The sequence below is a fragment of the Daldinia loculata genome (genome assembly GCF_022478755.1).
Source record: "Daldinia loculata strain CBS 113971 unplaced genomic scaffold F4817scaffold_11, whole genome shotgun sequence".
NCBI classification, from domain to species: domain Eukaryota; kingdom Fungi; phylum Ascomycota; class Sordariomycetes; order Xylariales; family Hypoxylaceae; genus Daldinia; species Daldinia loculata.
The window spans coordinates 183,202-205,615 of record NW_026054865.1 but is presented as its reverse complement, the minus strand read 5'-3'; the positions used below and the strand labels follow the sequence as shown (position 1 = coordinate 205,615).

At 49.0% G+C, this 22,414-nt stretch overlaps 7 protein-coding genes across 7 annotated transcripts; 4 read left to right on the top strand and 3 right to left on the bottom strand.

Annotated features, from left to right (window-relative positions):
* Positions 1-8: 8 nt before the first annotated feature.
* Positions 9-2,202, bottom strand: F4817DRAFT_24088 (uracil permease). Its single transcript, XM_049299031.1, has 4 exons — positions 1,963-2,202; positions 1,701-1,867; positions 1,060-1,542; positions 9-988 (listed from the first exon to the last, which is right to left on the bottom strand). Exons 1-4 carry the CDS (start codon positions 2,096-2,098, stop codon positions 98-100), a joined length of 1,677 nt encoding a protein of 558 aa, XP_049161241.1. The 5' UTR covers positions 2,099-2,202; the 3' UTR covers positions 9-97.
* Positions 2,203-2,740: 538 nt separating this feature from the next.
* F4817DRAFT_357299 (2-oxoglutarate dehydrogenase-like protein) lies at positions 2,741-5,917 on the bottom strand (the record flags this gene model as incomplete). Its single annotated transcript, XM_049305902.1, has 2 exons — positions 2,741-3,285; positions 3,340-5,917. The coding sequence occupies 2 exons, from the start codon at positions 5,915-5,917 to the stop codon at positions 2,741-2,743; spliced, it is 3,123 nt and encodes a 1,040-aa protein (XP_049161240.1).
* Positions 5,918-7,247: 1,330 nt separating this feature from the next.
* On the top strand, positions 7,248-9,987 carry F4817DRAFT_330573 (uncharacterized protein). The gene is made up of 3 exons (XM_049302408.1): positions 7,248-7,832; positions 7,887-9,910; positions 9,967-9,987. Exons 1-2 carry the CDS (start codon positions 7,688-7,690, stop codon positions 9,689-9,691), a joined length of 1,950 nt encoding a protein of 649 aa, XP_049161239.1. The 5' UTR covers positions 7,248-7,687; the 3' UTR covers positions 9,692-9,910; positions 9,967-9,987.
* Positions 9,988-9,990: 3 nt separating this feature from the next.
* On the top strand, positions 9,991-11,721 carry F4817DRAFT_24072 (uncharacterized protein). Its single transcript, XM_049299029.1, has one exon. It carries the CDS (start codon positions 10,342-10,344, stop codon positions 11,536-11,538), a length of 1,197 nt encoding a protein of 398 aa, XP_049161238.1. The 5' UTR covers positions 9,991-10,341; the 3' UTR covers positions 11,539-11,721.
* A 33-nt stretch (positions 11,722-11,754) lies between these two features.
* Positions 11,755-13,502, bottom strand: F4817DRAFT_24064 (WD40 repeat-like protein). Its single transcript, XM_049299025.1, has one exon. The coding sequence runs from the start codon at positions 13,287-13,289 to the stop codon at positions 11,970-11,972; it is 1,320 nt and encodes a 439-aa protein (XP_049161237.1). The 5' UTR covers positions 13,290-13,502; the 3' UTR covers positions 11,755-11,969.
* A 141-nt stretch (positions 13,503-13,643) lies between these two features.
* Positions 13,644-18,180, top strand: F4817DRAFT_357296 (uncharacterized protein; the record flags this gene model as incomplete). Its single annotated transcript, XM_049305901.1, has 4 exons — positions 13,644-13,655; positions 15,432-15,593; positions 15,648-17,091; positions 17,237-18,180. 4 exons carry the CDS (start codon positions 13,644-13,646, stop codon positions 18,178-18,180), a joined length of 2,562 nt encoding a protein of 853 aa, XP_049161236.1.
* Positions 18,181-18,855: 675 nt separating this feature from the next.
* On the top strand, positions 18,856-21,853 carry F4817DRAFT_330565 (DAO-domain-containing protein). The gene is made up of 2 exons (XM_049302407.1): positions 18,856-21,375; positions 21,435-21,853. The coding sequence occupies exons 1-2, from the start codon at positions 19,488-19,490 to the stop codon at positions 21,581-21,583; spliced, it is 2,037 nt and encodes a 678-aa protein (XP_049161235.1). The 5' UTR covers positions 18,856-19,487; the 3' UTR covers positions 21,584-21,853.
* The last annotated feature ends 561 nt before the right edge of the window (positions 21,854-22,414 follow it).

The window sequence follows — 22,414 nt, the reverse complement described above, 5'->3', positions numbered from 1 at the left end:
AGGGGCACTTTTGGCTCTTGACTAGTTCTGGGATATATACACCTGCTTTTACGCATCACATAGTAATGATATTACCTAACCCTAAACTGAAGCAGACCTAAGCCTGCTCTGCTTTCACCTCCCTCCTCATCTTCTCATCCCGAGCCGAACCACTTTCCACATCCGCGTCAACCGCGCGCAGAACCGGAACAACTCCAGGAACTATATTCGGTATCAACGTAGTCTCATCCGGGAAGAAGTAATTCAGAGCATAGTACATAACAACCGACACGACGAACCCATACAGCCAGTTAAACGTAAACAGGTTCACGAGCCCCTGACCAATATCCACATTCTGCGGCGTAACCTTCTTCGCCAAAGCCGGGAGAAGCGGCACAATAACAACCAGCGTCGGGACCAGAGCGCGCCAGTTCGCGCCCCATCTATACCGGTATATGCCATCGGGATCATACAGAGCCGGGACGTCGTACCGGCGCTTCTTAACAACCCAATAATCGCAGACCAGAACGCCCGCGATCGGCGCCATGAAAATCGCATACGCGCTCATGAAATTCAAAAACGCCGCAGCCGACGAGATGATTATCCACGGACACAAAGCCCAGCCGCCCAGCAGGGAGACGAGCACCACGCCCCGGCGGATATTAAACCACTTCGGCGCGAGGGACGTCACGTCGTTGGCGAAGGAGATGCCGTTCGCGCTGATATTCACCGAGACCTGCGCGAGCAGCCAGATCGCCGCGGCGAAGAACGCCGCTGCCCTTCCGCCTGGCGAGCCTTGCCACTGGCCGATGATTTCCAGCGGGGACCAGTACACGGTCCCGTATACCTTTTTCGAGGCGCTGGCGGAGATGATGCCGAAGACGCCGACGAGGGTTTTGAAGATGGGGATGAAGGGGAGTTGCCAGAGCTGGGCGCCGCGTGTCTTGCTGAAGCGCGAGAAGTCGGGGATGTTGACTGCTAGGGTGGAGTAGCCGCCTGTTACGCTGGTCTGGGGGTGGTTGGTTAGCTGGTAAAGGGTGTATGAAGGTTTGTAGGTTGGGGGTTGGGCTGTTTACGTACTAGATTCGATAGCCATAGCCATGCTCGAGTAGACCCGGACACCGTAGCTGGTGCGTAGAAGAAACCCCCCTGTCCACCGGCGACCACCGTAATCCAGATAACCATCGCCAGTGCCATCGGCGTGACCAATACCGTCTTGACCCAAAACAGATGCTGCAGCCTATGCGACGGGATCATGAGTAGGGGAAACTGGATACACCAATATATGAAGTAGCTCAGCAGCCCCTGGCTCGTGGTGCCCGCTGATTTAGGGAGCGTATTGGGGAGTCTCGCGTAACTCGGCCAGATGGCGGTGATGATAGCAGTCACACAGGTTCCCCCGTTGGCACTCTGGACGCCGAACCAGAATAGTGCCAGGATGGCTCTCGTCACAACGCAGAAGTAGCTCAACCAGTAGCCGTAGCTAGCTCGGCAGGCAATAGGGAACGAGATGTGTAAGTCAGCGCCGATGGCACCGTTGAGGACTGTCGGGATCGCATTGCACTACGGTAGTTAAGTTAACATTTAGGTATAATCACGATGTATATCAGCGTGGTGTCGAGTGATTGGGTGAGTAGACATGACTCTTCTGAGAGTTTGTAGTCTTGAATAAGACAAAGGGGTGTAAGGGGCTTGAGAAAATAGCTCAGGAATATACATACTATAGCCGCAACAAGAACAATAAGAACAGCATCAGTAGCCGTCAAGCCAGTCGTCATTATAGCACTGGCAGCAGTCCATGTCGAGACAGTCACCAAGTCCGAGTACCAATAGCCAATGAACGCCCACTTGGTCCATGTCTGCTTCTCCTCTGGGACCGGATCTTGGTCTATTACACAGGTCAGCGGCTGTTATTAACAGCAAGAACTCGACGACAGCCGGATATAATTGAAAGAAAGAAAAAGAAAAAAAAGATAAACGTGCCAGCATTCGTCCATATATGAGCCGGGGCAATACTGCTAGTCTGCTTGGGCAATTTCCAGCTATGCCAGTCCGTCAGCCGAGCTCGAGTCTTCTCCTTAATAGCATGGCCCCGCTGTCGAAAGGTAAATGAATCCATCACTACGATCGCATTGAGAAGAATTTACTCTGGCGTAATGGTCGAACTGCTTCAATTGATACTATCCCATTAGGCCTTGTCTTTGAGTCTTACCTTAAAGACTGTTTGTGCGACCATCTACGTTGGCGGAGACTTCTTCATATATCTATATATCTGAATCTTACAAAAGCAACCATCCGAATCTCGTCCCAAGACATGGTGGCTGGTATCATTGCAGTTTATCTGTTGGTACTAGGTAACGGAATTTCGTCACAGGGCTGACATGTGTGATATCGAAGATAAAGCAAGTTGCCGTCATTGGCAAATCGGGTTTGAGAAACAAGGTGCTTATCATTACCCCAGCTCCTTTGGGTATGATACTCGGCAAAGCAATGACCTCTCTCGAACATCCCGGTCCGATAGATGATAGATGCTCATTCTCCGTCGGATAAGAACCACACAGTACAGACACATGGCTTGAAGGTTCAAAATCATTCATTACGGTACCGTACTTAGAAACCCATTAGCAACCGCCCGTCTATGTAGCCTCGATTGTTGGTCCCCGAGGCCGCTTTATACACAAGATAAAATACAAAAACATGAAAATAACAATGCTCGCCCCGTCCCCCATGTCAATGCTTTACTTTTCGCCTTCCATTCCGTCTACTCGCCCTTTAGTTTATCCTGCGTCACTGTGAACGCCATCTCTAGCAACTCCTCTTCTTCCTTCTTGTGAACAGTCTTTAGACCAGTGGCAACCGATGCTGAAGGGTTTCGGCCGGCGTACATGACGTGCTTGCGGTCGTGGAATTGAGTTTCGTTCAGGAGAGTTTCGATACGCGGTTGAGTAAAGCTCCATCCACCAGCATTTAGGGGCTCTTCCTGAGCCCAGACAATGGTCTTGGCATTCTTGTACGTATCTAGGTTCTCCTTAACTTGCTCCCACGGGAAAGGGTTCAGCTGCTCAATTCGAGTGAGTGCAACATTGTCGATCTTGTTGTCGGCGCGGTATTTGTGAAGCGCCGCCCACACCTGACCGGTGCAGAGGATGACTCGTTCGATTTCCTCGGGGGACTTGATGTTACCGGCTTCGTGCTCAGGGTCGGGAATAATCCACTTGAAATGAGCATCAGGACCAGTGAATTCCTCGATGTTGGAACGGGCTAGAGGGTGTCGTAGTAGCGACTTAGAGAAGAATATTACAAGGGCTACAACAATTAGCAATTATATACACCATGATACATCTCGTATGAGTAACTTACGCTTTCGGAATTGTCGGTGCATCTGTCGGCGAAGAATATGGAACAGGTTAGCAGGCGTGGTCATGTACGCAATCTGCATGTTGCAATCCTGGTGCTGGCGCTCGAGCTTTTCCTGAGACGGGTATACGCGCGGGTCCTCGTTGCAGAGTTGCAAATATCGTTCCATGCGGCCAGAAGAATGCTCGGGGCCTTGTCCGTCATAACCGTGGGGGAGAGACATGACCAGACCGGTTCGCTGCATCCACTTCACTTCGCCAGAGGCGATAAACTGGTCAATGATACATTGCGCGTTGTTGGCAAAGTCACCGAATTGAGCCTCCCACATAACCAATGCGTTTGGCGACGACAGCGAGTAACCGTACTCGAAACCTAAAGCACCATACTCACTCAAGGACGAGTTAGAGATAACAAACTTGCCTTGGTCCTTGCTGACGTGTTGCAGGGGTGTGTATGTGTCCTCAGTTTCTTGGTCGTGGAAGACGGCATGCCGTTGCGAGAAGGTACCTCTCTCTACATCTTGGCCGGAAATACGAACGTGATGGCCCTCAGTGACGAGCGAACCGAAGGCGAGAGCTTCGGCGGTCGACCAGTCAATGTTCTTACCCTCGAGTACCGACTTAGTGCGGTTTTGCAGGATACGCTTTAGGTTGCGATGGACATGGAAGCCTTCAGGAGCAGAGCCAACGACCTCACCGATGTGCTCTAGAGTCTTCTGATCGACGCTGGTCGGCATGTGTGGTAGAACCTCAGTCGCCAACTCCTTGGGGGACTTGAAGCCATTCCAGGCAGATGTAGTCCACTCCTTGGATGTTGGCTGATAATCTTTAGACTTAGCAAAGCTTTCCTCTAGCATACCCCAGACCCATTGTTTGTGCTCTTCGACGTCCTCCTTCGTGAAAGTACCGTCCTGGAGCAACTTCTCTACGTAAATGTTGATTTGAGGCTCCTTGGCAGCGATGCGCTTATACATCAGGGGTTGAGTGAAGGAGGGTTGGTCCGTCTCATTGTGACCGTGCTTGCGGTAACAGATGAGATCGATAACGACATCAGATCGGAACTCGGCGCGCCAATCTGCGGCTAATTGACAGACGAAGTTCACGGCCTCAACATCGTCAGCGTTCACGTGGAAGACGGGCGCGTCTATAGCCTTGGCGATATCCGTGCAATACGCGGTCGAACGAGCAAATCGAGGGTCAGTGGTGAAACCAATCTGGTTGTTGACGACCAAGTGGATTGTTCCACCAGTTGAGAAGGCTGGGAGGGAGTGGAAACCAAGACATTCATATACGATACCCTGAGCAGCGAAAGCAGCGTCACCGTGTAATAGCACGCCCATGGCAGTTCGATGCGTCGTCTCATCATTGTTGTAGTGCTGGATAGCTCTGGTCTTTCCAAGAACGACTGGATCTTCGGCTTCAAGATGAGAAGGGTTGGCCACGAGAGAAAGCTGAACTCGCTTGCCAGACGGCGTAGGACGCTCAAAGTTCATACCCAAATGGTATTTGACATCTCCTGACCCTTCGTCTTCAGCACCAGTAGTGCCTGCGAATTCGCTGAAGATGGACTCGTTCGGCTTGCGGACGACGTTGCTGAGCACATTAAGACGACCACGATGAGGCATTCCGATGACAATATCTTTAACGCCGTAGTCGACACTTCGGTCGATGAGCGCCTTCATTCCGGGTACGAGGGTCTCGCAACCCTCCAGACCGAATCGCTTATCATTGGGATATTTGGTAGCCAAGAAGGATTCGAAGCTGGAACTCCAGATTAAACGGTCAAGAATTCGGCGCTTCTCGTCAATCGAATACTTAAAGGGTTGGGGAACTTCGACGCGCTCCCTCAGCCAGTCGCATTTAGCCCTATCAGGGATATGAATGAACTCGACACCATAGGACCCGCAGTAGATCTTCTCGCAAGCGGCAATGATCTCGCAGAGAGTCATCTTGTCTCGACCTTCTCGCTTGAAGCGCGGGAGGATACCCGGGCCCAGGGTGAACTCCTTATCGAGATCCTTTTCGGTAAACTGGTAGTGGTCGAGGGATAACTCGTTAATCTTGGTATTGGAAGAACCTCTTGGCTCATTGCGGATGCCAAGAGGGTCGATATCGGCCTTGTGGTGGCCACGAGCCTGGTACGCGCGAACTAGTAGCTGCACTTTCAGATGATTCATAACGTCAGAGCCCTGACCGACTCCCACGCCCACGGCTGGCCCAACACCGCCAGTCGCATTGGGAACGAGAGTGGGAGGAGGGGTGAAAGCTTGCTCGATGGGCATGTCGCCACTCTCCATGTTTTTAAAGTAGACCTGCCATGACACATGGACGCTCCCCGGATCCTCTTTCCACTGCAGATACATCTCATCGATGTAGTTGGCAGTGTTACCGGATAGGAAGTTGTCATTAGGAGAGGGTGCCGACGTCGTGGTAGAGGAATACCTCTTCTGGGCGGCGATAGCGAGAGGACGACGAGCGGCGCTAAGGGAGAAACATCTCGAGGATTGGGATATACATTTCGAGGTGCGGCAGCTAGCTCTAAGAAGCTGGCTGCTCGAAGAGCGGAGGGTGCTACTCAGCATGGCGCCAGGCTGATGCTTCGACAGCTATAAAAATGGATTAGGACCGTATAGAAAAAATGACAAACTTGCTGTCAACTCGGGCATGTAAAAACCCTAGAAAACGACTTTATTAAACTCCTACCAAAGGACGAGATGCTATTATCCCGAGAAGAGATTAATGAGCGGCGGAGTAAGTCTAGGTTTGAACAGTACCTTTAGTGAGTTGAGGTGCTGGAGGAGAGAAACTGGGATAGACTGGGAATGGTCATGCTCCCCAAGTTTGGAGAAAATGAAAAACGTAGCGGTAGCGACTGCGACTGCCCCTGCCCCTGTCGTCACCCGGTCGCAGATCTAGGAGCCAAGAAGACCCGGCAATGCCGACTATACGATTAAACAGTATTATAGATGTTTATATCCCATATTGTTCGGCTGTCGTTGCATGCAGTTAAAAGTTAAATTTGTATTTACAGGCTAAATTCGGCTTCTGGAACACAGTTGGGTTAGGCTGGTTTAGGGCAGTGGCTTCAATCCTGACGTTTTAATTCGGTAGAAAGGCCCGATTCTCGCCGTAAAAAAATTCCTAAAAACCACCGAGGCTATGGTAGACCTTTTTAACACTTAACATAGATTCTACAATCGAGGCCTTTTTAATCGCTCAAATAGCTTGGTTTGCACTTATACGATATCACACATATTTTTATAGAACAATCACACAGCTTACATCCCGTCCGCGAGGCTTGCTTTTAAGGCGCTGATTAATCCACGCAATGCGTGTCACAGGACGAGACGGCAGTTGGCTCAGGTAGCTTGGAGGTGGTTACAGAACCTAATGTACCTACTGCATGTATGTAGGTAGCTGGGTTCTTTATCAGAAGACAGAAAGCTCAGGTACTTACGAGGTAATGCGCGCATTCCACGTTGATAGTGGAGTTCGTGCTTAGGGGATACCTATGAAACTATCCAAATAACTGAACACTTAACACTAGATCCCGTTGACCCGTAAAACTGTAGGAGTCATAAAAATGCGGTAAAGTCACCGCTCATACTACAACAGATATTTGTTTCCATAATTGTTTCGATGCTTCGGCGCCAATAGTTGAAGTCATTTCGTCACAATCGTCATAGAAGCTAGCAACCATTGGCATCTTGGTTACTGAGCTGTACATAGTACATCTTGAAATATTATGTCCAACTAAAATGCTTATTTATACCGGGATATCTAAGTACAATGTATCTTCATAGCTTGAGCCAAGCTCAGTGTGGCTTTCGCTATCATGTGGGGTCCTCAGCCTCAAATTGTGAGCACAAGGTACAAAAGTACATGTAGACAGCCTTTCATTGGAACAAGTCCGTTTTGTCTATGGCAAGCACTTACTTGAGCTCTTCATCCCAAGGTCGACCGCGTCGGAATCTCAACTTACCTACTTCTTTAACAAGAAAGACGTAATATACTCAAGAAATCTCAAGGTTGGCCTAAGAACAACCGCCTAGTGCAGCCTGTGCAGGAGCCTTGCCGTATGGATTCGTTGTAGTATTACCATCCTGCCATCCTGATTTTTGGGCACCTTTTAATTATATCACTTCTCATTCGGTATCTATCAAGTAATCAATTCTAAAAAGGAATACCAAAAGTACTACAACATAACACCGACACATCTAAAAAGTCGGGTGAGAATCTAGTTAGCGTCTTTAGAGACAACTGTATCCCGCAGTTGACCATTTTTTCATCTCGAGACAGCAGTCCTCCTTTGTCGTCCTTTGTCGTCCTTATTATCTCGTCATACCTATACGATGGCAATCCCGACAGGTGCTGCTGCCTACAAGAAAAAGGACGGTATACTCACCCTCACCCCGGACCGGCAAAATGTCATCTGGACACCGAACTCTGCACCAGATGGCGCACCGACGATATCTCTAAAGATATCAAATATCACCAGTAAGTGTTCTCTCAAAAATCATGATTCTTAATGACTGACCATTTCTTGCCTAGATCTACAGCAAACACCAGATACCGCTGCCAAGGTCATGCTCAAGATATTTGATAAACCCTCGGAGAATGCTGAACCGGTGGCCTACCTCTTCCATTTCAACTCTCCCTCAGATCCAAGGGCAGAAGCCAATGTTATCAGAGATCTCTTATCTAAAATTCTTGCTGAGGCTAAGAATAACGACCCTAGTGTCCCGCGAGCAGCTACGACATCTGCTGGGGGCAGTGGCTCGGCGTCTATGACATTTGCTAACACTGCTGTATCCAAGTCAGCAGCAGCGCGTTTGTTCGACGACGACGCTTTAAAGAGCGATATTGCGCTACAGCAATCACTTATGAAGGCGGATCGCAACCTCTCTCAGATGTACATGGAAGGTCGCAAGATGAAGCCCGACTCCATATCAGATGCTACATTTAACACGCAATTCTGGACCGCGAGGATCAATCTGCTCCGAGCCCATGCCATTGAGAATAGCCAGAAGAAAGGGCCCTACAATGTCTTGGCCCAAGTGCGGCCTACCGTACAGCAGAGCACAGATCCAGATAAACCCAGTGAATTAAAGCTGAAGTTCAGTGTCGAGCAGATGCAGATGATTTTCAGCCAGCACCCTCTCGTCAAACGCATCTACAACGAGAACGTGCCGCCCCTAGAGCAAGACAAGTTTTGGATGAGGTTCTTCCTCAGCAAGCTATCAAAAAAGCTAAGGGGAGAACGCGTCACAGATTTGGAGCCACCTGATAAAATATTTGACAAATATGATGAATATGACGACATCAAGGCCTTCAACAGCAAGTTCCTAGCGCAGCATGTGCCTCACATCATTGATATAGAAGGCAACGAAGAGAACCAGGGTGGTTTCAGGAGCGGTAACCGGAAGGATGTCGAGATGCGACCAAGGGGAAGAAAAGATGTACCCATCATTCAAACTTTAAATAGCATCAGCGAAAAGCTACTGACTACTGTTGTATCGTTCGAAAATGACTCTACTCAGCAGGCAGAGCTAGACGACGACAGTTATCGAGAACTCGCCCTACGCGATCTGCGGGGGGATGTTGAAGAGAACCGCATAATTCTAAACATCAAAGAACAAAGCAGGTTCTTCTCCTCGAACGAGGCAGGCACCATCTCCGAAACGGCAGCGGTGTATGCGAAGCAGAACCCATCGGAAGTACTCAAGGATATTCAAGGTGATGTGAGAAGCCTGAACACGTATAGTGCTGGGGGGGTCGATCTTCACGCTTCATTAGGTATCAATGACGACAGTGACAGCGAAGATGAGGGAGAGAGGGCTCCTCATGTAGGATCACGAGCATCGCGAAAGAGTGCGCAAAAACAAATCCTCGAGAGTATGGGGCAGAGGCGCTCTCAATTATTCGGCCACGACTTGGATGAAGCTTCACCCATGGGATTGCCCGCGGATATCGCACATTCTTGCAGTTTAACCCACGCTACTACCATAGAGTTCCTGCATCAATTCTGGTCGACATTCCTATCTGGTGACCCGGACCGGGCTATCGAGCTTGGATATCTGGCCGAAGCTCTTAAGCGATCTAAAGACAGGATAGATGCGGTTGCGGCAGAGGCCGAGGCGGCGCGAGAAGCGCAAATCAAGAAGAGAAAGGATGAAATTATACGAATTTACGAAGAGACCAAGAGAAAGATCAAGTTCAATTCCAAGTCTGTTCGTGGCGGTAAAGAAGCGGTTCTTAAGCTCATGGAGCCCACGATACAATCTCTAGATAAGGCCATAGCCGATTATCAGAGAGCACTGGCTGCGGAGGGCATCCAGGTCAGCACGGAGCGGTGAGGGAATTGCATAGGCATTGGGGCGTTCAATTTGGGTTAGATGGGGAAAAGGGATTGCATGAAACACGCTCTCGTAACGGGCTAGCCTCCGTAATTACCTATAGTATGATACCAACCAGTCTTTCAAACGACGATTAATAACATGTTTTTTACAATTAAGACGGTTCCATAAAAATATGCAATTCGACTTCGGTTTTTTTTTTATAGTCGGTGAAAGTAGGTAGGTACTTTAAGTAATTGACCGGTTTTACTTGCCCTGCTAAGATGTAGACCGAGAACTAGAATATGTAGAAGGGGCTTTCCCTCTGATGGCTACCTCTTATTAAAGTTTATACGCCTTCCCCCAAGCGGGTAAAGCAGTGATGGTAACCACGACGACATAACGAGGAACAGCAGGCGCAACCTTAAAAAGATACACCAGATGACTTCAAGTACCGATTGATGTCGCGTGAGCAAAAGATACCTCAGTCTTAGAATCGATCCAACTACATCTACAATCTTCCTATCACAGCATCTCATCATTCAGAAGTGCTCTGCTCTGCTCTAGCCCTCAGAAAGTCGGCGTAGATTTTACTTGCACCACCATCATCATCATCTTGATACTAATCATTGCAAAAGTATCAACACTAACACTAGCATATAACAAATAACATGGACAATACCAGTACCACCACTCCTAAACGTACCCTCTTCAAAAGACGCCACTTATCTACTAAATCTCGGATCCCCCTCTCCAATAGATCAAACCACAGTACCAAAGTCACTCCAGAACAGCGCCCCCTTGATCCCAAATGGGACCGCAAGGACTCCTCCGAGGGCATTCCCAGTTCCCAAACTTCAATCCACGATGCAACCTGGGTATCGGAATCAAGCGGCAGTACAAAATCTCCTCGTCAAGCCTCAACCCCGTCTTCAAGCGCGGCGTCTCCGGTAGTAGCTAGGCCCATCACTCCGCCGGCGCCGTGCCCCACGCCTATAGACCCCAACTCGGAGTCTCCGCTCTCGCAGATCGCGGCGTTCGAGACACCATTCCTGTACGGCCATGGCACCGAGCTTGCACCTATTGCCGAGCAGCGCAGCAGAACGACGTTGCGCAGTAATGGCGGTGGTGCTAGTACCGTGTCAACGTCAGATATCTCGTCTCTGCTAAAACACAAAGAATCCGGCGCGAGCACTCTCAGGAGTCGTAGAAGTCGTACTGAGTCGCCACCGAGGCGCCAACTACGCCGGCAGCCTTCGTTTAGTTTTAACGATCTGCCTCATCTACACACTACTCCTGCTACAACCAACACCAGTAGTGACGGCCAACCCGGCAGTAGCAAGAGCGGTGAAAATCCCGAACCTGCCGCTGTCAGTGCCGGTACCAGTAGCAGCAGTGAAAGCGGCGTTAGAATCCCCCGCCTCCGCAACACCAGCAAACGGCACTCGCCCCCAGTCGTCGAAACCGTCGACGTCCATGCATACCCGCAGAGACCCGGATACCCACCGCACAATATCCCAGGCCCAAAACACTATAGCGAGATACCCCTGACAGCAGAGGAGGAGCAGGAGTACGCGGCGATGGAGCTGTCGTTTGCCGACAGGACCGCCCATGGCAACTCAGGCGCGCGTCCGGTCCGGCGGCCGTCGCAGGCCCGCCCTAATTCCATACGCCCGACGCCCTGGGTCTGCAAGGCTTGCAGGCGACCGGCGGACCAGCACTGGAGCCTTGTCTCAACGGTAACTGGCCTTGGGCGAGGCCAACGGCGCGGGTCGGATTGGTGCTCGAGGTGTGCGTGGCGGAAGGTTGGGTATATTCTGTGCTGCTGCGAGTATCACTTGAACGTGTATCCGGGTACATTTAGATGAAGTGATGTAATACGCAGGTTTGTCTGTTTGTCTATATGTTTCCTCGAGGATCACGAGGCGTTGACGGAAGGAAAATAAGGAGTTACGGGGGTATTAGACCGGAGGTATTAGAACGGAACTTAGACGGCGTCTGCTCCAAGGCCCTTTTTTCTCTTTATTGTTTCCCCTTGAATAATCATTGTAGGGTTTTTGTAAGTTCATCGCATTCTCCTAAGAGAATAATGGCTAATCATTATCGCGTTTCGATTTCTGGCAGATTGCTCGTCGCATTGGGCTTCCCTGTCTATGTACCCTAACCTAAGTAAATCGAGCAACGGCCAGCGATACGGCCGCTCGTCCTATATAGCGAGAAGCTCGGTTTTCAGGGCCGAGATTCCCTGGACGTTATATACAGTTTGAGTGATGTATTATAACAAGACCCTCTGGGTTAATTATTGTAATATCTGCCACGGTCGAACGATGCCGTCGTCTCCGGTCGAAACTAACATCTCTTCGATTCCTCTTTTCTCGGGTGCGCATCCTTGATCGTAGCGCTTGCACCAGGTGATGTGGTTGACCTCGTATGCGCCGTGGGCGTTAGGGGTCGTCGATATTAGCTTCCATCTTCGGGATTCCTGGGGCTTGTTGTTTTCCGTATGGCCGTTCGTCATCTGGACATCTCCATCTAACTCAGCAGCTGCCTCATCATCCGCAGCGTGGAATTCATTCGTGGCTCCCTCCTCGTCTTCGCCGTAAACGGCAATAATCCCATCGCTACCTGTGCTCGCAACCATACCAGACTCAGGGCTCCATGACGCTGAGTATATATCTCGCGTATGCGCCGTAGGGAGCACAGCAGTACACTCCCACTCCTCCTTCAGCGCTCTTCGCATAGTATTCGGTATCCCTCCCAGACTCCCCCACGCATGCTGCGGCGTCTCCTCCTCGTCCTCTTCTTCCTTGAGCGTCCATATCCTCACCGTGCGATCAGCGCTCCACGTCATAATCCGCGGGAACTTCTCCCCCTTCGGCTTCGGTTCCCACTGCACACCCCAGACAGTTCCCTCGTGGCCCTCAAGCACCGCAACACACACCCACTCCTGCTCGGACTCCTCCCGCCATATCCGCACCGTGTTATCGTAACTCGCGCTGGCTAAGACATCGCTGCTATACCGCCCGCGTCCACTTCTATTGGTTTCCGGGCACCACGCTACGGCTTTGACATCGCCTTCGTGCTCGCTGAGAACGGCGACTGTTTCCCACTCGTCGTCTTCCTCGTTCGTGCCTACGTCCTCCCATATCCAGACGGATTTGTCCCGGCTACATGTCGCGAGGAACTGTCCCGTGGGCGAAAACGAGACAGATTTGACTTCTGAGTCCTGGCCGTCTAGGATAACAATCAAATCCCATTCTTTCTCCTTCTTATCATCATCACTATCCTCCTCTGTAACGTTGACTTCCAAGTCGCCCTTCGCCTCGTCGTTCCAGCGCCACAGTCCCGCTGTGGAATCGAAGCTCCCTGTTACCAAGCACAGTTTGTGAGGCGGCAGGTTCGGCTTCCAGGATGTGGAGCGAACGGAGCGGTCATGGCCGTTGGTTAGGGCGCTGTGGGCGGAGAGGGTTGAGAGTGAGAAGACGGTAACGGACTTCTGGTGCGCGGTGGCTAGGAGGGGGAGGGTTGGATGCGGTATCGATTGCCAGGCGCGCTGGTATAGGTCGGGTTTGAAGGGAGGCAGGGCCACCAGCAGATTGGCAGACTCTGGAGGCGCCATTTTTTGCTACTAATCGCGCCGGGGGTAGTAAATTTCAAACTTTAATGCCTACGGTCGCCTTTTCCGATTGACAATAATCTGATATCGGAGATTTTGTAGTAATGGGTATATGGAAGTGAACGGCGACGTGGATTCACGAAAATGCCGGACGATGTTTGAAAATTGGACGAATTATTATTATCGGTGCTAATCGAGTACATACATATCACAGCGGCATCGCAAAGACTGACGTATGCGGGGCAACGTGGGGTTAAAGTTTTGCACTTTCGGCGTGGTGGGGCTCTGAAAAAGTACGATTATAGGTACTTGTATTATAGGTGTGCTTATACGAAAACTAGGTACAGCTACGACTACATGAAGTTACACGTGAATTGTATAGTCTTTATTCAACTCTTGAACTAACAGTATTGTTAACGCTTACTTACAAATATAGGTTCTAATGAGTGGGAGTATTGTATGTTAATAACCATCCAATCTAAGCATTCACCAGTTCATTTAGTACATCTTATATATGAGCTGTTATTTTCAAGATTAGGTTATATATATTCTTTTATGTTTCATGTATTCTCCCAGGAACTATCTTATTTCAGTTGTAGGACATATCCAAAGTCGAGTCTAAGCTGTTGTTGGGAGGTGGCGTTTGATATGTTGGGATCCGGTAAGTTTTGACCTGCCCATATGACAGGTTCCTGAATATATGACCGCCTATTATTGTAAAAGTTTCTCCCTATTTTGGTGCTATATGGTGTATTTCTACAAAAGCAAAATCAAAGTATTCAAGCCTTGTTCTAAAGACGGCGCCGTTAGCTGGAGCTATTCGAACATAAGGAAATCAATAAGGGACTAGGCTAGTTATGAGGTCCCCTAATCCGATTAGTTTAGTGTAGAGTTAGCAAATGCAAGACAGACATAGTCTAGAATATTACTATCACAGGTATGGCTTGTTTAGTGATAGAAGTACTTTCTTTTTCTTCCATGTCCATAAACTCGGGGCGTAGTACGAACTTCCTACCCTTAAATACCACGGGTAACCGGCTGTTATGCTCCGTTCCCTCCCTTTCTAGGGAATGGAAACGGGGTAGCCTTCTGGTTAAATTAAACCGCCAAGGTAGATGATCGATAAGCCACTCGTTGCCGGTCTCCGTTTATAAGTAGTACAAATAGTACTGATCTGGGGCCTGACTTGAGCATATACTTCTGAGGACAGCTGTCCAGAGGATCATGGGATCAAGTTAGATGACGTTGATAAACCAAGAGCAGTTTTCGTCTATTGGCTCATGTTAAAGCTGAACAGCAGGGGGAAAATATGGCTTAATAGCGTCGACCGAATGTGATCGCCGGCATCTGCGGCGTACTCATCTTTTTGTTTTTTTCACGATGAACTAAAAAAAGGGACCAGTCAATGCGAAGTATTAACATGCGACGAGGGAAGTTATGGGAGCTAAGGCCAGCTGTATGGGATGAACCGTTGGAAAGTAGCAAATAAATAGAAGTAGGTAGCTACCTACCCATGGGATGAAGTATTGATTGAACGTTGAGGCTAAGTTACCGAACACCTGGTAGCGAAATATTAGAGGGATATCGTAGCACGACGTACGTAAGGGTTAGGGATAATGCAACGGAAGGAGCCTGCAGCCCCCAATCCTTTAAGATCTGCGTAAGTACCTAGGTTAGGGTGCTCGTCGTAGACCTCGCCTCGTAGACCATAATATACGTGGAACGTAGGGTATGAGTCGCGCTTTCTCGGGTATCATCTAGTTGACAGCCGGTAGGACTATATGCATGTTCTTGATTGATAGTCTTTTCATTGGTTCCCGGTCCTCTTCCGAATATTGGCAATCGGCGAACTTGGTAGAATAGCCTAGTTTGAGGCTGCTGCAACTTGAATTGCCAACTCTGGATATAAGATAAGAGCTTGCTTATAGAATATCTGGTAACTCTTCTTATATTGTGGAATTGTACCGTGTATGCCACTTAGGTCTTTTGTATCGGTATCCGTCCGGCGGAATCAATGCCTCTAGTCGTCTCATAGCTAGTCACTCCCATGACCCTCGATCCGGCTTACACGAAGAAAAACTCTCCACTATGTTGAAAGGCGAGGAACTGCTTCTGCAATATGAAGATGAAATTGACCCTCGATAGTTCCGGGGTGGCTTCGTGTTTCTAAGCTACCTTGTCTCTTGCATTGGAGCGGCTCTAACACTCGAGCTACTCAACCGTCGAACTTCCCGGAATGGCTTATCCAACCATCTCATACTTGTCAGTTCTGCAGTGGCTATGGGTGGGATATCAATATGGTGTATGGTAAGACTTCACGGCTCACTCTCAAAACATTTCTGGACGCCTAACTGGCCGTAGCATTTTGTCGGCAATCATGCGATAACACTAGACGAGGGCGAGCCTAAACTCTGTATCAATTATTCTAGCCGCTACTCCGCACTCTCCTTCTTCTTGCCAGTAATTGTGCTCTTGGTGGCTTTCGTAGCCATTGGCGCGAACTTCAAGGTTTCCGGGTGGCGAATATGCTGCGGAAGCGTGCTTGCTGGCGGTAGTATTTGCGGGATGCATTACTTGGGTAACGCTTCTATCACCAACTACGACTGCATATATGGCAAGGTGTTTATTGCGGGGGCAGCAGTCATCGCTGTGGTTGACAGTATCATGGCCCTATCACTGTTCTTCGTCTGTAGAGCGTCCTGGAAGAATTCGTGGCAGAAAAGAGTGCTATCTGCACATTTGTTGGCTGGTGCCGTGTCTGGAATGTACTGGGTTGCGGCTGTCGGTACAAATTATCGCTTGAAACATACGAATAGCAACCCTCAACTTTCTCAGAGTCAGGCCATCATAATCGTCATATGCCTGTTAATCCCCGCAGCCTTTTTCATGGCAGGATCCATCATTTACGCAACACGCGTCACGAGACGAAATGCGAGCAAGGCCCAACACATTGTCTTGGCGGCCGCGGTGTTCGATAAGTCGGGGAGGATATTAGTGAGCTCAGACGGCTTGCTACCTAGCGAGAAGATTACGGACGCTTATGTGGAGAAGACCCAAGGCGACACATTCGGTATTTCTCATCCTCTTTTCCATTGGATGTTCCAGGTCTCTCGAGATTGGAACAGCGTGGTCGGTATGGTTGGTGGCATGGCTAAACACCTGGCGCGTTTGCCTAAGGGTCCTCGCGATACCAAGATCCGCCTCGTTGACGACGAGGGCAAACTAATCGAGAATTATGACACCATATTTCGTGAACTATTCTGCGTCGCAGCCATGAATTTAGCAAACAAGTTAAAAGAGAAGCTCGTTGACGTCGGTATCTTATGGGATGAAATCCTAGCCACCGGGGTCGACGAGCTACCTCATAAACCCAACTACAGCATTGCGAACATGCTAGAAAAGGGCGGCTATAGCGCATATAGTAGGGCACATGGCCTTCGGGCCAGGCTACACCAGGAATATGGACATGGCTCGTTGATGTTCTTGGTCCGCCATCTCGAGCATTCTGATGAAGTGGATCGACTGGAGGCCACTGGCTTCCGGTTTGCAGAGCCTCATCAGGTGTGCGGGATTATTGGATCCCGCATGAAGATAAAGAGTAGGGACCTTAAGGGGAAGTTAAGAAGCATGGCGATATTAGCCGAAGGCAGCGCTGTGTTGGACCGTGGCGTACATATCGGCTTCTTCGGCATTAAGGCTCGCGTAGGAAGTTTTGGTTTCGACATCGTTGTGAAGAAGGGCGCTCGAAATTTGCTTCCTACTATGCCAGTGCCGCTTGAACGTCTGAAGTCATGGCAGATGGATGGTACGTATATCAAACACCTCTCTATGTCAATAGTCTTGAGTCAATTGTCGGCTCAGCTCTATTCGAAAGCTCGATGTCTAATGCATATTGTTTTGTCTCATTGCCCCCCCGTACACGCAATTTCACAACTGACTCTGATGTGCAGTTATTCGTCGGTTTGATAAAATGGATGTCCCTGTTCTGTTCCAAAGTCTCAACGCGCTGAAGAAGCTCTCTCCTCGAGAGGTATTGTTTGCTTCGCAGCTGTCTGACGCTCTCCAATCCCTTCGCGCTTGGGTAGATGATCCCGTTTTCAATGAAGCTGTATTGACTTCTAGGGTGGTCCAAGTCCCTTGCAGAGCTCGAGCTGGGTTAAGCTCGGAATCCTGCACAATGATTGCTCTGTGCATCATGATGCCGATTCACGCCAGCGCCAGTAACCCTATGTGCGAATTCATACCCTTGAATTTCTTTAAGATTCATCAGATGGCATATAAGAATTCACCTTATCTCGCCGCATTTACACGGTACGTGCATCGGGAACTATCCCCGACCGTAAATGCAGTGCCGATCAATAAGCCACTTGCGACATCCCAACAAGCCGGGCGAGCCATATTCTGGCGGAATCGCTTGGGTTCGTTGCGTCGTTTTATACGGTCGAAAACCAATGACTATGCCATGGTTGAAGATGACCGCTCAACACCGACGGGATTGATGCGAAGGTCTTTTAACTATGAATCAGATGTTTGCAGTTCTACGGTGAAGCGGTGCAGTCGGGATTTCCCTGATCGTCATAAGTCGTGGAATGATACGATATCTGACAAAGCGGTGGTGCAGCAATCCTCCTCTTTCGGAGGCATCATGGTGTCACAGGAGATCCAGGTAGATATAATACAGATCGACGATGTTCGTGGTAGCGGTGCGTTTGCTCCGTCGAAATCTCCTGTCAGCGCGGACAGCGTAACGGTGGTCAAAGCCGGAGCAGGCTCTGACTTTAGGACGTCTCTATCTAGAGTAAAAGAAGACATTCACGCCGTGGCCGGGCGCGAGAAAGTCAACAAAGCGATTACATTTGTTGACGAACTATTCGCTATTTGTGTTGATGGCTAACATTGTACTAACTAAATAAAAATTAATTATTCCGTACATGTACCTACTAAATATTTTAGTCCGACCCCAAGGTAGTCGGTACCATTACCCCGAAACCGCAATGACGATAAGAAAGAAGCTAGCAATTTGTTGGATTGGCTGGATTTGGTTGCATAACTTGGAAGGATGCTGCTAGGTACCTCGAATACATACGTCAGTCAAATATGACGAGACGTGCGCACGTGGGGAAAAGAAGCTGCCTCGTATGGATCACCCCTATTTAGTTATGCATATGTAATTACTGAGGAGTGAGGAGGAACAAACAATATAATTTCCAATTGAAATCATCCAAGTACGAGTTGAGGTCCGAGACAAAGGCCTTCTTTATGCAATAGAATCTACAAAGGTGATACCACATATCTATGATTCGTATATAATTGATGGAACATCTATTGCCGGCCCTAGGTATCTAAAGGAATCTTAGGAAACTCTCCCCTGTTTCTCCCCCGCTCAATCGAACCATCTCGATAGGCGCATAACCTTGCGCTAGCCTTCCAATGTTGTGCAACACAGTGAACATTTTTAGTGAGCATTTTACATTCATCAGACATTGTACCAAGCCCAACCGTGTTCCCGTTGCCGCATCCCTAATTATGGGACATGTGGGGTATGAAAATGCACCTTTATGGGAGAAAGTATGGGGCTTTACTCCTCACTTTTTCACTCCAGGAAGGGAGCTGCAGACCCAGTTCTCAGCCAACCCATCACAAGCTAATACCACGAACTAATCCGTAAAAGCAAGCCCTTTCCCATTGTATTTTCTCTCGGCGTAACTTTGTATCAGGTACGAATACAATGTTGATATCAACTTCTACACGTAGTTGTCTCCATTCTTCCCCATTCTTCTCCATTTACTTCCCCATCGAAAGGAGAAGTGCCTGACCGCGTGCTCACCCCCACGCTTGTACCAACACCATTGAACTTCGTCACTTCAGAGTGAGGGAAATTTCTCTAATTGTTCTTCTTTACAACATCTAGCCTAAGTAATTCGAGCCTCAAAGGCAATTTGACCTGACTTGGCGTCAATTTTGCCGCCAGCCGGTCGCCGATTAAGAGACCCATCTTCTGTCTCGCTTTATATTGTCCCTTGCATTACGCTCGAGCTGGGAGAAGTTGGCTTGTTTGCCTAGCTACTGTGTTCGAGTTTTACACTTGAACGCAGTTCCGTGTCTTCAACTAGACACGGTCAGTATTGCCAGAAGGGTCCTGCTGGCAGTGCAATTAAACGGGATACGCCTAACTCTTAATACCAGTCGAACTTTTTCATCATGTCCAGATTTGCCAGAGGTTTGAAGCGCATTGCGCTTCCCACCACAGTCGCAGCAGTCGGTGGTGGTGCGCTTCTGTACTCATATCGACCCCGGAATATTCCAGGCTTCGAAGGCCCTGCGGTCCCTCCTCCCATCTACGGCGCCGATGGCACATTTAAGCTCCCTCGGTTTCCGAAAGTGAAATCCCGTGAGGAGCAGATAGCCGACCTAAAGAAGAGCGCCGGAGAAGAGGAGGAGTATGATATGCTGGTTATTGGCTGCGGAGCCACCGGGGCAGGTGTTGCATTGGATGCTGTTACTAGAGGCCTCAAAGTAGCAGTTGTCGAGAGAGACGACTTCAGCAGTGGTACTAGTAGTAAAAGTACCAAGCTTGTGCATGGTGGTGTGAGATATCTGGAAAAAGCTGTATGGAATTTGGATTACAGTCAGTACCAATTAGTCAAGGAGGCCCTCAAGGAACGCAAGTATTTCTTGCAGACAGCTCCTCATCTGAGTTCGTGGCTACCTATTATGCTTCCTTTGGACAAGTGGTGGAAGGCACCATATTACTGGGCTGGTACCAAGTTCTACGATTTCCTTGCTGGTAGCGAAGGTATCGAGAGTTCTTACTTCTTGACCAGGAGTAAGGCTCTAGATGCGTTTCCCATGCTGAAGCAGACTGACCTTGTTGGTGCTTTGGTATACTACGACGGCGCTCATAACGACTCGAGAATGAACGTCTCTATTGCTATGACCGCAGCGGTATACGGAGCTACCGTGTTGAACCATGCTGAGGTGACTGGGCTGACGAAAAATGAGAACGGAAAGCTAAACGGTGCTCTGGTGAAGGACATGATCAATGAGCGTAATGGTAAGAAGTCTGATCCATTTACCGTCAAGGCTAAATGTATCGTCAACTGTACCGGCCCCTTTACCGACTCTATCCGGAAACTTGACGACCAGAATTGTGCAGAAATCGTTGCGCCCGCTTCGGGCGTCCACGTCATCTTACCTGGTTACTATAGTCCTTCAAACATGGGATTGATCGATCCATCAACGTCAGACGGCCGAGTTATCTTCTTCCTCCCGTGGCAAGGAAACACCATTGCCGGCACGACTGATGAGCCTACATCTATCTCTCCGAATCCCCTCCCCGACGAGAAGTCGATTCAGTGGATTTTAAACGAAGTGAGCCATTATCTTTCTCCGGATATCCATGTTCGCCGTGGTGATGTGCTTGCAGCTTGGGCTGGCATTCGTCCTCTAGTCAAAGACCCCAAGGCCCAGAACACGCAGTCGCTAGTACGCAACCACCTTGTTGACATCTCCAGCTCCGGCCTCGTGACATGTGCAGGCGGAAAGTGGACGACCTACCGACAAATGGCTGAGGATTGTGTGGATGCGGCAGTCAAGGAATTTAACCTTCCTACCAAGCCCTTCCCTAATGCTCCACGAGTAAGCGGCACCGAAGCTATAGACGACGGTGCAATTCTAGACGGATCATGCCAGACTCACAACGTCCGGTTAGTTGGTGCGCATGGTTTCAGTAAGACCCTGTTCATCAATTTGATTCAGCACTTTGGCATCGAGACCGAGGTTGCTAAGCACTTGACCGAGAGCTACGGTGACAGAGCGTGGACTGTTGCAGCCATGTGCAAGCCGACAGACCTCCGATTCCCCGCGAGAGGAGAGCGGATAGCTCGTCTTTACCCCTTTGTGGATGGCGAAATCAAATATGCCATCGCCAACGAGTATGCGCAGACTGCCGTTGACATCCTCGCACGAAGAACGAGATTGGCCTTCCTGAACGCCCAGGCTGCCCTTGAGTGCTTGCCCAAGATCATCGATATCATGAGCCAAGAACTGAAGTGGGACCGAAAGAGACAGGAGCAAGAATGGAAAGACAGTGAGTGACCTACGCAACTTATTTTACATCGAAAAATGCTAATTGATATCCCACTTTAGCCGTAGAATTTTTGCGGTCAATGGGCCTGCCCGAGCCGATGCTCACCGTAACAAGGGCCCAGGTTGAGAAGGGCAAGCTCGACTTCCGCTCCTCGCTTGAGTACAAGATGTACTCGAGACACAACAAGCCCCCCGTTGTAGAAGAGTAATTAAGACGGATAAGAGCGAAAGAAAAGGAGACTTACATGGACACCTAAAAGAGATGGGAAATGGGTTTATATAAAAGAATCCGTAATTCGAGATAATAGACGGCTGGATGGAGCAATTCTGGCGTGTGTTTTGTTTTTCCCTTGGGTTAAGGAGGAGCATTTCGTCATGTGTTCAAAAGCGTCGCTGCCGAAGGCGATGTAATCTCTATCGACATGTAGCTGTAATGGATTTGATAGTCGATAGCAAATAGAAAAGACTATGAACCGCGATTTTTTACTTGGGGTATTAACTATTCTGCTATATGACATGTTGACTGTTAACGGTTTAGCCTCTTGATTAATCAATCAGGTTGGTCATTGGGTGGAAGGCCATCTCGTTAGATCTGTTGACAAGAACTCATCAAGCATACTGCAATCTAATACGTTAGATCAGAAGGACTAGCTTCAATTGACGGTTTTGAATGGTCAATCCCTTTAGACGACAACCCTTCATTAGATGAACATTAAGTCAAAGCTTAGAAGATGAGACGTAATCGAAACACATGAGTCTAGAACCGCAAGCGCATAGTTGCATGAAGTCATTCAAGTCATGCGTAGCAGTGACATAGCGCAATATCACATAATAACAATTCGCAGCCGGTTTCATATACATGGACTTTCATACTATATTCATATTCATTCGGCTCCTCTACTAGTAACAACCCGAGGATTACGATATATCGACATGAAGATATATCAGCACACAAACTCTCTCGTTTGTCTCTGCTTGTCTTGTCTTGCCCAATAATTCCCCGCTCTATACAATGCAGGTCAGGTGTTGTGTAAAGTTAG

Excerpts from the sequence above, each read along its gene's own strand:
- F4817DRAFT_24064 (XM_049299025.1), bottom strand. The coding sequence starts at position 13,289 with ATGGCGCCTCCAGAGTCTGCCAATCTGCTGGTGGCCCTGCCTCCCTTC.
- F4817DRAFT_330573 (XM_049302408.1), top strand. The coding sequence starts at position 7,688 with ATGGCAATCCCGACAGGTGCTGCTGCCTACAAGAAAAAGGACGGTATA. Across the intron at positions 7,833-7,886 it reads AAAGATATCAAATATCACCA|ATCTACAGCAAACACCAGAT; the intron begins GTAAGTGTTCTC and ends TTTCTTGCCTAG.
- F4817DRAFT_24072 (XM_049299029.1), top strand. The coding sequence starts at position 10,342 with ATGGACAATACCAGTACCACCACTCCTAAACGTACCCTCTTCAAAAGA.
- F4817DRAFT_24088 (XM_049299031.1), bottom strand. The coding sequence starts at position 2,098 with ATGGATTCATTTACCTTTCGACAGCGGGGCCATGCTATTAAGGAGAAG. Across the intron at positions 1,543-1,700 it reads TTGTTCTTGTTGCGGCTATA|TGCAATGCGATCCCGACAGT; the intron begins GTATGTATATTC and ends TAACTACCGTAG. Across the intron at positions 989-1,059 it reads GGCTATGGCTATCGAATCTA|ACCAGCGTAACAGGCGGCTA; the intron begins GTACGTAAACAG and ends AACCACCCCCAG.
- F4817DRAFT_330565 (XM_049302407.1), top strand. The coding sequence starts at position 19,488 with ATGTCCAGATTTGCCAGAGGTTTGAAGCGCATTGCGCTTCCCACCACA. Across the intron at positions 21,376-21,434 it reads GGAGCAAGAATGGAAAGACA|CCGTAGAATTTTTGCGGTCA; the intron begins GTGAGTGACCTA and ends ATCCCACTTTAG.